Below are 14,166 nucleotides of genomic sequence, written 5' to 3' on the forward strand. Positions count from 1 at the left end.
CATATAATTAGTCAGCTAAATAATCTGATATAATTTCTGCTGTGTGATGGGATATATTAAGCTTTCTGATGATATTGAATAGCAGTTAGTCTCCCTTTTTAGATGATAAGCTTTTGCACCAAAATACTTATATACTGTGGGGATTTAAAGACACATTTCCAGATATAAGGCAGTTGTAGGATTTTTTTCAGTACTGAACAGGACCTAAAGCAAAACAAAAACCTCAGATTTTTATGGAGGAAAGACAAGGTATTGAGGATGTTTTTGTTTGGTTTTGGTGACTTATTGGGACTTCAGTCTTAGGTGTTACCTAATATGACAATTTTTTATAAAATAAATATTCCTCATTGTGATAAATTCTAGAATGTCCTTTTTTATCTTTCTGCAGGTATTGAACCTATTTTTGGCCTTGCTGTTAAGCTCATTTAGTGCAGACAACCTTGCCGTCACGGATGATGATAATGAAATGAACAATCTCCAGATTGCTGTAGCAAGAATGCAGAAGGGCATAGATTATGTGAAAAGAAAAGCACGTGAATTCCTCCAAAAAGCTTTTGTTAAAAAACAAAAAGCATTAGATGAAATAAAACCACTTGAAGATTTAAACAATAAAAATAGCTGTATTTCTAACCATACAAATATGGAAATAAGCAAGGACCATGATTTTATTAAAGATGGGAATGGAACAACTAGTGGCATAGGCACGGGCAGCAGTGTGGAAAAGTATATCATTGATGAAAGCGATTACATGTCGTTCATAAACAACCCAAGCCTCACCATAACAGTGCCCATTGCTGTGGGTGAATCTGACTTTGAAAATTTAAATACAGAGGAATTTAGCAGTGAATCAGATCTGGAAGAAAGCAAAGAGGTACTTAGATATTTTGTGCAAACATTTCTCTGTGATCTATTGAACATTTTTCTTTTTTTCAGCAGAAGCCAGCATATTCAGTTCTACAGCATTTGTGATTTTGACACTTCTTTGTACATGGGCAAAAATGAGTGTATAAAGGAGGGCTTAATTCTTGATAAACGAAAGTATGAGGAGGGGTTAAAAACTACAGTAGTTCCAAAAGCAGATAGGATGCCAGGCAATGAGGGACTGAATCTATACGAACTGCCTGTGATTCTCATGGTCATTGCAATAACTGGCAGGGCAAAGCAGTGCATCTTATCTACATCCTTATTTCCCCAGAAACACTTTTCTTTGCCTCCTGTAACAAGGGTCCCTTTAGGAGTGATAAACATCTCTCTGCCAGTCAGAAAATCCCATTTTATGCTATGTTTTTTGTGAGCAGGGGTAAACCAGAAAGCATAGAGTTAGTTTATGCATTTTAGACCCTGGAATTCTTTTAGATTTTTAAATTGTCAACTCTTCTAGACCAAGAGTCCAAAAAAAAGGAGTTTTTAACCATAGACCTTCCACATACTCAAATATCCACTTAGCTGTTAAAACTGAAAATAGTATCAATAGACCAGACCATCTCCTGTTGCTAAGTAAATGCCAAAGCAAGCTATAGATATAAGGCCTTGTTGAAAATTGTGTTAAAAAAAAATTTTTTTTTGAGCCTATAACTGTTCTTTTACACAACTTTGTGTCCATGACTGCTTTAACAAAATAATTTAAATAAATTTGATGATATTATTTGCAAAACAACCACACCCTCAGTGATTTAATTTGTTGGCAAAATCAGAAAATTATTTCCAGATATTTAACAAATTTAAATTCCTGACTAGAAGAACCTGAAGTTAGTCTTTAAATTATCACAGAAGAGAGTATCCTTAAACTAGCCATTTTATGTTCTGGTAGTGATCAAATTTCTTGGCGGGATAGCTCATCTTCCTTCTGCCACTGTTGTATTGCTAACAGTACTTGAGATACTTAATTTTAGGCTAACTGAATTCTGTGCTGCTGTCACTTCTGTGTATGTAAGCCCTCTAGTGTTCTCAGTAAAAATCCAGTGTCAATCCAGGAGCAAGCTTTGGATCTTTGCCTGAGAAAGTAGCTTGACCTAATAATTTCAAATATGACAGCCTTGCAAGTCTTTTACTTAAATTCATATAGATTAGATCTACAGTATTTCTTTGCCTATAAAATGAGTTATTAAAGAGCCTGCTGTAACACAGCTTTGCTGAACCTATATTGCAACCAGGCCACAACTGCATGTTACAATTCTTTTAGAATTTTATGGAGGGGATTAGCTTAAATGCATTCAGTTTTTTGAGTTTGGTTTCCACCTTCCACTTCCCACTCTTTATGCCCATCATGTTACTAAAAGCTTGACTAAATTATGAAATGGAATTTAATGTTTTATGGGCTGTCATTAATCTACCTCAGCCTCATTGTCTGCTGCTTCTACTTCCTTCTGAGCTAGACTTTCAGCAGTTTTAATCTATCCCTTGCAGACCTCTAAATTATAGCTTTCTATGCTGATCAGTGCTTTTTCCCCTCCTTCCTCTGAGTTCCCACCTTGTTTATTTTGTTATATTTAAGCTCTTACCTACCTTTCAGTGGACTCTACAAATTCCTGTATGTATATTTAGCTTTATTAGTTCTATTCAGTTCAATAGATCATTGCCACTTATTGCTACTTGTGGTCATAACTCTTTGCAGGCTTTGCAGGCTTATCATTCACACTTTTCAGTTTTAAAAGGTCATTTTGTTTACAGCATTATCTATCACTGATACACTTTCTATTGAAAGGACCCATACAGTGCAGAAGGAAAACCAAAAAATGTACAAATTTCACTTAAGTATGTTTATCAGCTATTCACTTATATTAAATATTAAAACATTCAAAACCAGCAGAATTATTTACTTATTCTGAAAAGTACTATTTTCCTTAAAAACATTTATTGTGCATTTATAATCCGTTTTTTTTCTTTACAGAAGCTAAATTTGTCCAGTTCATCTGAAGGCAGCACAGTTGACATCGGACTTCCTGCAGAAGAGCAACCAGAAGTTGAACCTGAAGAAGCCCAGGAGCCAGAGGCCTGCTTCACAGAAGGTGTTTGGAACAAAAATAATAATACTTATTCATGAGATATGGAATAAAATGAATAATCTATTTAAACTAACTATTAATATTTACATATTACTTACTCTTTTGTCAGTTTTTAAACTATGATCTGTACTTTTAAAGCATAATTTACAATATGAATACTGATAGTGATACAATCTTTCAGATAACAATTAAGAAAACATAATAGTTTATCAGAAATTTATCATTATTTTTAAAATGACAAGAAATATATTACTCAGTTTTATTTTAGTACCAACTACTACACTGCTCTGAAATGAGTTACAGTCTAATTAGATAATAAAATAGCACACTTTTTATAGCACTCCTCATAGCTATCAAAGTGCTTTGCAAAGTGTATATCACTGAAATTGCTGTTGACTGGTAAATAAAAAGTGCAGCTGGATGAACCTTCTACAAATTGGCAAAAGGAGAAGGAAAAGCCCTTGTGTGCCCCCTGAGGGAAAAATAACAGGCACATCTGGTTGATTCATTCATCTTTCATGCTTCCATCCACTGGACTTTTTACACAACTTGATATAACGGGAATATGGTCTTAAACGTTATTTGCTAAGTTATTTTCTTTCCTTGTGAGAAACATCATGAGTATATGCGTGTGTGAAGGAGGTGGGGAAAGAGGACTAGGTTTACAATAGTAATGTAAGCATACAAATGCCAGTTTTAGTACGTATAATCAAAATTTAGATTCTGAAAATGCAAGTAGACTGGATGATGCCTTGATTCAAAAAAAATCATAATCAATGTGGGTAATAATCTAACTTCTTGCTTCTAGCTGAGAAGAGAAAATTACTGCCAGATCCTGCTAGAAACTGGCTATGGCCAGTAAAAGACAACAGCAGTGTTTGGGTACCTGCCAAGCTGCCTGTAGACCAAACTGAGGAAAACTCAATTACTGTTACAGATATGTAGCAGTATGATATGTCTGATATGATAGAGATTAAAATGCTCTAATCACAACTAGAACCCAGTAATTAAAAGGTATATCCAAGAAAAACAGAAATAGTTGGCTTCGATAGGTAGCATTGTATATGATATATGGCAAAGGTGAAAACATAAGAAAAGGATATCATTGATAAATCCAAATTTGTTTAGGTCAGTATCACCTTTGGAATGTTAATCAAAGAGATATTGCTGGGAGAGTCTGAAAAGCTGACTATAGATTCCAGAGTTGTCCTGGAACAGGGTGGGTGAAGTGAGGGGCTCTGTAATAATACAAGACAGAGAGAAACACAAATGGAAAAAGCACCTTCATAGTAGACTAGTATGAAGTACTAGCCCAGATAGAGTTTGGAAAATAATTGCTACTGTCAGTGCTGGGAATGAGTTATTTCTGGATGTGATAACAGACAGATTTCTTTACAAATTTACACTGAACTGGTGAGAAGTAATACTCTTACAGACTTGACTTTGGTGAAGAAAATAACATTATTGATTATAAGTATTTTCCACCTAAAATAAATGAAAGAAGAAACAAAATCAAGTCAGCAGCTAAGTGAAAGGTAAACTTTAAATAAATTAAGGGCACAAGTTAGAGAAGTCACCTGGTACTGAAAAGCTCAGAACTCAGAAAGGGGGCTTAGAATTTATTCACACTATAAATATAAAAATTGTCTAATCCAGTATCCCAAACAAGAAGAAAGTACAATTTAATAACTCTTGCACACATATTAATACATAAACCTACTTTAAATTTGGATGACATTTGCTAGTATATTTTTACCTCATATTTTGTAATTTGCCTTCATATTGCATGGACTTTATCTTTTTGTATGTATCATATTGAACATTTGATTAGTTCTTGATAAGTGGGAAATAATTTTTCTCATTCTTTCATTTAATTGTAAATTCTAATCGTCTCAGTGCTTAATTTTCTTGCTTTGACAAAAAAGGACATTTAGGTAAAATCTGTTGGGTTTTACTATATAGCACTGTTTGTGGAAAAGTAGTGGTTGTATCACTAACAGAATGCATAATCAAAAGTAATACAATTCAGCAAAAATTCTCTTTTGTTTTCTCAATACACATCTTTTTGTAAAGGCTGTGTACGAAGGTTCAAGTGCTGTCAAGTAAGTGTAGAAGAGGGGAGAGGAAAACAGTGGTGGAACCTTAGAAAAACCTGCTTCAGGATTGTTGAACACAACTGGTTTGAGACTTTCATTGTCTTTATGATTCTCCTGAGTAGTGGTGCTCTGGTGAGTAAAAAATGAACAAAGCGTAATGATTTTGTGAGAAAACTTAAAAGTTGGCTTTTCAAATATTGCTGTAGCTTGGTTTTCTCCACTAGGAAGGAAAAAAAAACATAATTCCATGTCTTTAAATGATGAGGACTAAATTTTAGTCATGCTTTTGAAAAAGGGTAGAAAAAGTCTCTTTTCAACAATATGTTCAAAAAAAGAACAGACATAATTGATCAGAGAGGGTTAACTACATTCCTGAAAGAGATTGTGATATGCCTGAAGCAGGGAAAGTGACACCATGCAGTACAAGAGGAGAACATAGTTAACTTTATTATGTGAGTTTCCTTTCTAATTTTAGCAGTGTTTACTGGCCTAACTTGGAAAAGAACTGTACCTCAAGAAAAAAAACACCTTGGAGGTAACTGTGAGGGCACAACCAGTTTACACTACTTTGTAAGAGCCGCAGCTGGCTTAAACAGCCTTAGAAATGTTGCAATGTGCTGGAAAAGTAAAAAAGATTAAAACTAGGTTTTTGTAATTATTGCTCTCTAAGAATAAGAACTTATTATATATGCTTCTAATCCAGCCTCTACAGAGTCATACTCAAGTAGACTAAAGGGATATCTCTGCAAATGCAAACTTACCAAACATCATGCTGTAAGTTTAGCAAGAATGTGAGGACAGAAGAGAAGCCAACCTTAGTATAAAACTATAAGAATAAAAGAAAAAAATACCAATATTAGTTTACAAATACAAATAATTACAAATAATACAAAAAATGGAAATGAATTGTTAAATAAAGCTGAGCCTAGATACACATTGAGCTGAAGTTTCTTAGGCAAACTATCTACCCCAAGACAACCTGTAGTATAGCTGGTGTATACCCTGGTAGATGCGATTACCCTTTAGTATGTAACCTTTTAGGCTCAACAACAGTGCTTTGCAAAAGTATATCAGAAACTTCTTAGACTCCACCCAAATTTTAAAATACTGTTAATGGTTAGCAATTTATGAATATACCTGGAGTTAGTTTTGGTTAAATCTATAACCAAATCTACAACAATCTATAACCATTATGCTTTTGTTTGGTCTAATATCGACATATCAAATAAACAGCTTTTACTAAACACCATGTGCCTGTGAAACCCAGAGGCAGGAGCATTCAGTCAGAGAGCAGACATACTTCTAGCTGCCAAGGGCAGTGTTAACTTAGCCTCTGGGATAGTCTCAGCTATAAAATGGAAATGATATGCACTAGTAGTTCCCATTTTTGTGAGATAAAGTTGTTAGTGATTATGAGATTCTCAGGTACCATAGTACCTGTTCTAAGTATCCAAAGTTACTGACACAGATACTAATTTGATAATTGATGGACAAACACTAATCATTTGAACTTACAGGTGTGAAGTGATTCAAAAGCAGACTGGGTAAAAATGAATAATAGATAAATATCTGAATCTTTGCAAAGCTAGCAGATGATTCCAGTCCTTTCAATCCAATAAAACCGACTTTTCTCTTCGTATAAAAACAATTAAAGGGAAAATTTTTTGAAGGATGGGAAGAATTTCTGAAAAGCATAAGTTGTATGTTTGAATAGCTTCTTTTTCAAATCTCTAAAAATGAAAACAATACTGTCTAAATGATAGTAAATGATATCTAAATAAAAACACAAAATACTATCAAAAGGATCATCATAAAATGTGAGAAATACAAAGGTATTATATTGACCTACACAGGTAGGAAAAAGAAATACATTTCTTTTAGGGAAGAAGGAACTTGTTTTATGATTTATTACCTACAATTTTGAAAAAGCAGCAGGACTTAAAAATAGAAACTATATTGTCATTGTTGTGAAAATTTTACAACCATGGCCCCTAATTTTGAAACTTGATCTGCCTGCATACTAACCAAATGATTTCACTAGAATTCAGCTCAGGCACATCACTTTGCAGAATCAGAACTATTTGTAAGTAGCATAAACAACCTATTTAACAACTCAGCAATAAAAAAACCATCAGTGACTAATGAAGCTATGGCTGGGTTGCTGCTTCTACCTCCTGCTAACTGTAAAATACAATTCTATAGGGAAAAAAAAGAGATACAAACTGAGTTAGCAGAAAAGGAAACATGAGATAAAACACATACTCCCATGTGTTTTCCTGAAGAAAAACTTCCTTTTTTTTTGTTGCATGTGCCCACAACCTAAGCTATGTGCAGTAACAAAATGGAATAACAAATATTTTTGAATATTTTTACTTACAGGCATTTGAAGACATATATATTGAACAGCGCAAAACTATCAAGACCATGCTGGAATATGCTGACAAGGTCTTCACTTACATCTTCATTCTGGAAATGCTGCTAAAGTGGGTGGCCTATGGCTATCAAACATACTTTACTAATGCCTGGTGCTGGCTGGACTTCCTGATTGTTGATGTATGTAGCATATTTCCTCAGTGTTAATTTTATATTTATTTTATCTGTTTTGTATTACTTTCTTTGCAACTATAATATCTATGTATACCAACTAATTTACTGTTCAATTTAAAAACAAGGTAGATGATAGAAAAAATTCCATAATTCACTGTTTTTCACTTTACGCTTGCAACACTGTCTTCCTATATTACAGAGTTAAGAAAGACTGGAAGATGTTCTGCTATAACACTGTAGATCTATAAGCAGTTAGAAAGAGTATAACCCAGCACTGCAGCTGAGAGAGGTTGTGCTGTCCCCCCTTGTGCTCCTGGCTGCTGGTTCTTTCAGATCCACTTTCTCTCCCTCTGTGGTCTAAAGACATCCAGCAACATGATGAACCAGATCAGACATTGATCTGAATTAAGACTTCCCTGGCAAGAAAATGACTATCATGTCCACAAATTTCAGCATGTGGCTGAATGAGGTTTTTAAAAGGAATGGAAGAAGTAGCTGTAGAATTGGTGGGGTGGCTTACTGTATTAGAGTCCCATACCTGTTACTGAACCTACAGTGTTCACAGCTGTGTTTGAAATCAGGCTCAATAATCTTTCTAACAAACGATAGTTATAACTCTACTGTGCTATGCTGTGAATGGTGGGATACCATTTCTTGATGTATTGATCCAATTACAGATAAAGAATTTAAAAGGTAATGTCCTAAGTATGGCCCTTTGAGAAAACCGCTAATGTACAGAAACACATGCTGTTTCTGCAGTCCATGACGTTCTGTGTGTGAAACTAGAATACTTTGTTTTACATAGTTACAAAAGCAAAACTATTGGCTTCATTTTTTAAGAAAAAAATGTTTTGTAAAACTTAAGGAAAGCAAATATTAAACAAATTCAAATTTAAAATTATGATTTTGTCCTGATTTTAATGACTTAAGAATGGACACTGACTAAGTAAATGGTCTTACTTCTTAAGTAGTTAATGAACCAAAGAATTGCTAAAAATTCAAGGGGCTTTGACTGTGTTCCCAACATACAAGGCTAATCAAATCAAATTGAGCTTTGTTTTGTGGCTGGTGTTGACAACATTTGTGACTTGTGTACATTATGCATTAAATATATATAGGATTCAGCATTAAAAATACAATTCCAGATAACCATGTTCAAATATAGTAATCATCCAAAGAAAGTACTGTGTCTCTATGGAAAACAGTCACAGTGGTTCTTTAGTATCTCAACTCTCCTCAGAATGGGTATCTAAGTAGCACCTCTAACAAAAAAGCTTTAAGAAATGTGCAAATGGAAGCGATAGTGCCTTTCCTAAACTCATTTTCACTTATCACTGTTTTAATAATATAAATATTTAGTAATATTTTAATAATATCTGAAACTCAGCAATCTTGTGAATGTGCAAATTTGAATACTTCTTTGCATGAAGCTATAACACACTCAGGTGTCTGAATAAACTCATGATTAAATTGTGGATTTACACACCTGGGTATTTGCTTTAACTTGGCTTTAGATTATGGCAGTTTGAAAAGCTAAGTTTCCTATAGCATGATGAATGGACTGGAGAAAGAAATTCAGATTTCAGGAGGACGTAGTTTCATGGGACACTAGAACTCAGGATTGCCAAGTATAGCAAAGTTATTAACACTTAAAAGCTAAAGCTTTCACATATAATGCTTGCTTCTAAATATGGTTAATAAAAAGCACTGTCCTAGAAGTCGGATACATTGTTTTTATGAGAAAACAGCACATTAGATTAATATGCTAGTTTTTTCCCAACAAATAGTTAAAGAGGAAAAGGTTACTGAAGGAGCAATTAGGGGAAATGTGAAAAAAAAGATGGTATTATGTTGGCCAGAAACCATAGTGAATGTAGAGAACACTGTTTTTCACTGAGGAAATGTAGGGACATAGAATATGTATAGACCTGTGGAAATGATACTTTATTAGTTCTGCTGCCTAAGGAATAGTTTTTATAATGTCTTTTAAGAAACAACTTAATCCAGGTTAATGTCAGCCTATAAAGCACATAAATTAAATAGGCAAAATCTGTTAATTCAAAACAGGTTTCTATCATTTCCCTTTCAGTTGTGGGCAATCAACTGGGTTTTATCAACTTTATTTATTGATCCCAACAGCATTATAAAATAGAGAAAAAGTGAGTTCAGCACCTAGATTAGTAAAAATGAAAGATTAATTTCATTTGCTTTTGGGGGTTTAAAATGTCCTCAAATCACCAGCAAAATACAAAATTCCAAAGTATTAATGTTTCCAGATATTATTTAACTGTTAACTTATGGCATTCTTGTTCATTTATTTATTTACCTATCCTACTCTTCTTTCTTATTACTTCTTTTTTATTGAAAAGACTTCCTGTTCTTGAAGAAAGTGGTGCAAAATTAGATCCTTCTAAAGAAGGTTGTATCTCACATTTATGGTATGTAAAGTAGTATGTACAATATAATAATTTTTACTTTCCTGTTTTCATATAGGTCTCTTTGGTTAGCTTAACAGCAAATGCATTGGGTTACTCTGAGCTTGGTGCCATTAAGTCCCTTAGGACACTAAGAGCTTTGAGACCTCTAAGAGCTTTGTCACGATTTGAAGGCATGAGGGTAAGACAACATGAAAGAATCTGAAATTATGCATGCATACAAAGAACCATGCATGCAGAATAAGGAATGACAAATCCATGCAGAAAGGCTGCACTATCTCTTTATCTATTGCATACCTTTTACTAACAGATAAGCAAAAAGCTTCATCGGCTCACCTAAATCCATATGCAGTAACACATAAAAGTTGTGTTCTTCAAGGTTACTTTACTTTCTAGCCAATCTCAGGAGTTTTTCATTTAAGGCTTTGAAATTACCAACTATGAACTCTCTTAACACACTCTTAATAATGAATAAAATGTAACAGGATTTTATTAATTTTTTACTGATCACAATACTTATGCAGGAATCTAAATTAACATTAATTAATAAATGTATTTTCTGTTACCTCTTCAAATCTTCCATTTTTCTTTATATTTGATAAATCAAATTTGGTCTATCCCCACTATATTTTACTAGATCACACTAGAGATATACTCATACTAGCTAGTGGTTTAAATCTCAGTCTGACTGACTTTAAAAATAAAAATAAATCAAATGATTTGATTTCTCTATGAAATTATTTCTTTGTGTAAAGTAAGTGCTTTTATTACTTCAACAAAACTCCAATTATTCAATATTCAATACAAAGTATATAAGATTATTCAAAGTTATTCTGAATAATTTAGAGGCCCCGCTTACTTACATTTCACTCAAGAATGCATTTTAACCTGTTTTTTCATTTGTCTATGCCTTCTGTTCCTTAAAGCCGCTGAATACAAACTAACTCTATGTGCATGTTATTGAACTATGTTTTAAGAGAATGCTTTTTTCTACTTCATGGAAACATGAGAGGAAACAGTGTGGTACTCAATTTCAAAAGTCATGTATAATCTAATGAAATAGCCTGCAATATAGTGTCTGAACAGTTTTGAGATATAAATATTAGCTTAATGAAATCACATTCAGATTCTTTGAATTCTGTTTCTTAAATTGTATTCATCAGGTTGCATATCTCTACTTCAGAATGCATCAGAAAAAATATTGCTAACAGATGATTACTAGATTAATTAATTTCAGTTTCATGTAACAGTTTGACTTTTAACAGTTTTCTCATCATTTGAAATTCATGAATTGCTAATTCAGCAGGGTAAGAGCTGGTCAAATACTACCGAGTGTATGACTTTTCATTTAAGTTTAGAATGACTATTTGATTTGATTTGTCTTTGTACTTACTGTTCATGAACATTCAGATAAATGTGTTTTTTGTACAGACAAATGTTTGGGAAATTGCTGTCAGTTTTACTTCTAATAACTTCCTGGATCAGCTGCAGGAGGACTGTGAGACTAATACAAAAGTTACACAGGGACAAGAAATACACCTCTTTAGATGATGTTGGAAAAAAACAGAAAGATAGAAGATAATGTCAGCTAATTGATGAAATTAGAAAGATAATGTTGAAACTGATTGCTAAATGTTTTATTCCATTCTCTGTATCCTTACATGATTTCCTTAGTAAATCTTTCTACTTAAAAAGATTCAGGATATTCATGCTCAAAGAAAGGTATCTGTTATTTGAGATCTGTTTATTGCTTTCCCTTATAAAAAGTTTTTCTCACTGAAAAACTACAAAACTATGCCAAAAGCCCCATCATATAGTAGAATCTCAGCTATACAATATGAGTAATTCATGAGCAGCACATCACGCAAGAATCACAGACAAGCCTGGAAAGGCAAAAAGGGTTACAGTTCTGTCCTGCAAAATTAATGATAATCAGTGAAGTACCTGATTCCAGTCACTTAACAAATTTGGCCAACTGCGTAGTCCTCATCCTCACTGTGAATTATGTGCAATTCTGAAAATCATTTTTCCACAGCACTTGGCAAACATTTACAACAACAGTGTATTCGGAGAGATTAGCATTAGTTTATGAATGACTCACGAACAGTAAAAAGTTTCAAATAACAAATGGTAACAAATAATTGACCAGCTCATGATAAGACTATTGCCATATCAAGTTACAATCCTCTCAGAAACTTAGTTCATTTCATAAAAGTCCATAAAAAAAGATTCTTTTATCTGCCAGAAGGAAGTAAAAATAAATCAAGCTCTTTGCTTTCCTTTATTGCTTATAACTACATTGAGCTGGGACAAAACAAGCTGAGGTTTTTTATTCAGCATGTATTTATAATTTTATGATTTTTGCCCATGTTCAAAACTGTGGAAAAATTTGTCTTGAAAACATAAGAGATCAAACGTATTCCAGAAAATCCCCTATATGTAAGAAGCTCTGTATCATTTTGGAGAATAAGAGGCTAATTTCTCAGGAACTTTAAATTGATATAGTTCCATGATTTTATTATGAAATGATAGTATACAGAAGCTATGTATCAGACACGCATTTTTTGTTTCTTTTTCTTAAATAAGTTTACAGTTCTGGTGAATTAGAAGAATACAGCTTTTTACATAATCAGTAAATACTAATAACTGTTCTGTTATCCCTAAATGTGAAATGTACTTCACTTTTTAAATCATTATATAGTCCACAGTTACAGGTTAATTTTGTAAATATGTTGTTTCATAAGTGGGTTAAACAGATCCTCTTCATGGAGCCAACATAAGATCTATGAATCACTTGCACCAAAACAGGATAAAAGTGGTCTATAGCTTGTGCTTGCCCTAAGTGAATTTTGTCATTCTAAGGGCATTTAAAATATCTGCTAATATACTGCATTCTGAGAAATTTTAATACTTTCTATAGTGAATCTCAAAACCAACTCCACTCAGACGCTGGAAGGCAAAGTAAAGAATTGCTTTCATTTAATTCAAATTTCTATCATAGGGTTTATATTCTCATCTCAATTAATGTATGTACTGAGCAGAACTCTCTGCAAACTGAGATTTGAATATACCCATTGCTTTTTGTTTAGCTTTTTAGTACTCGCAACATAATGCTTTTGCGCTAGTTCTGAATTGGTATGCTACTTGTAAATGTAGAATACTGAATATACATTGCTTTGCTGAGTTAGAGAATTAAGTGACAATAACGCATGCATTTGTGTGTAATTTCACAAAATAAAGCATGTCATGCCGTGCTTGATTTATTTATTAGAGAAATAGTAGAAGGCAGCAAACAATCTGAAAACCACTTGCACTTTCAGTTTTGCATGCCTTATGCATATTTCTGGCTGATGGCTTTAAACATTTACTGTATTTCAAATTTCCAGTCCAATTTCATAACATGTAAAACTAATTTAGAGTATATCTCTAAATATGTTAAATATGATGTCTTAAATATCCTCTAAAATTCAATGGCTATTCCTTAGCTTCCCTTACCAGGAAAGTGATAATGAGGCATTTTCATGAGTTCTCCAAACTTCATTAATAGGAAAACAACAATTTCTCATATGATTAGTTATAAAACATAACATCAAGTGTCTGTCATTACAGATTCACGACTAATAACAAGCCATATATTTCTATTTCATATAGGATAACCTTTCTTCAACTGGGATGGGGTGGAGCACTGGTTCCTCCCCTTATCTATATTATGGGTACAGTATTTCCCCTTTTCTACCCTTAATGTTTATAGTGTGACAGATCACTACATTGTGGATTGAACATTAGGAAGGAGAAATAATCTCACTGGAGAATCTTAGTAACAGCAATATTAGTTTATACAGTCATCCTACACCCCCTTCTTAATTGCTTTCAGTCTCTGAAAATAATCATTTGAAATTCCTGATGTTACAGAAATAGCATGAAAACTTTTGAGAAAATCAGTATGGTTATTTTGAGTTATCTGAGTTCTTTTTGCACGAGAAAGGTGTTTCAGCTGCTTTTAGATTTTTAGATGCTCTTTTACTGAGAAAAAATGTTTTTCTTTTAAACTAAAAATCTGGCTTTTACGTCGTTTTTGAAAGA

The 14,166-nt window shown here is 33.2% G+C and overlaps 1 protein-coding gene across 1 annotated transcript in view; it reads left to right on the forward strand.

The window, feature by feature from the left end:
• The window catches only part of LOC106499102 (sodium channel protein type 1 subunit alpha), a 73,208-nt gene that overhangs the window by 34,044 nt on the left and 24,998 nt on the right, over positions 1-14,166 (forward strand). The window contains exons 16-20 of the mRNA XM_067298539.1: positions 389-871; positions 2,891-3,008; positions 5,079-5,233; positions 7,481-7,654; positions 10,142-10,264. Coding sequence (XP_067154640.1) covers positions 389-871; positions 2,891-3,008; positions 5,079-5,233; positions 7,481-7,654; positions 10,142-10,264 — 1,053 coding nt within the window. The remainder of the gene's footprint in view (positions 1-388; positions 872-2,890; positions 3,009-5,078; positions 5,234-7,480; positions 7,655-10,141; positions 10,265-14,166) is intronic.

Source organism: Apteryx mantelli, chromosome 6 (genome assembly GCF_036417845.1).
Source record: "Apteryx mantelli isolate bAptMan1 chromosome 6, bAptMan1.hap1, whole genome shotgun sequence".
Lineage (NCBI taxonomy): Eukaryota > Metazoa > Chordata > Aves > Apterygiformes > Apterygidae > Apteryx > Apteryx mantelli.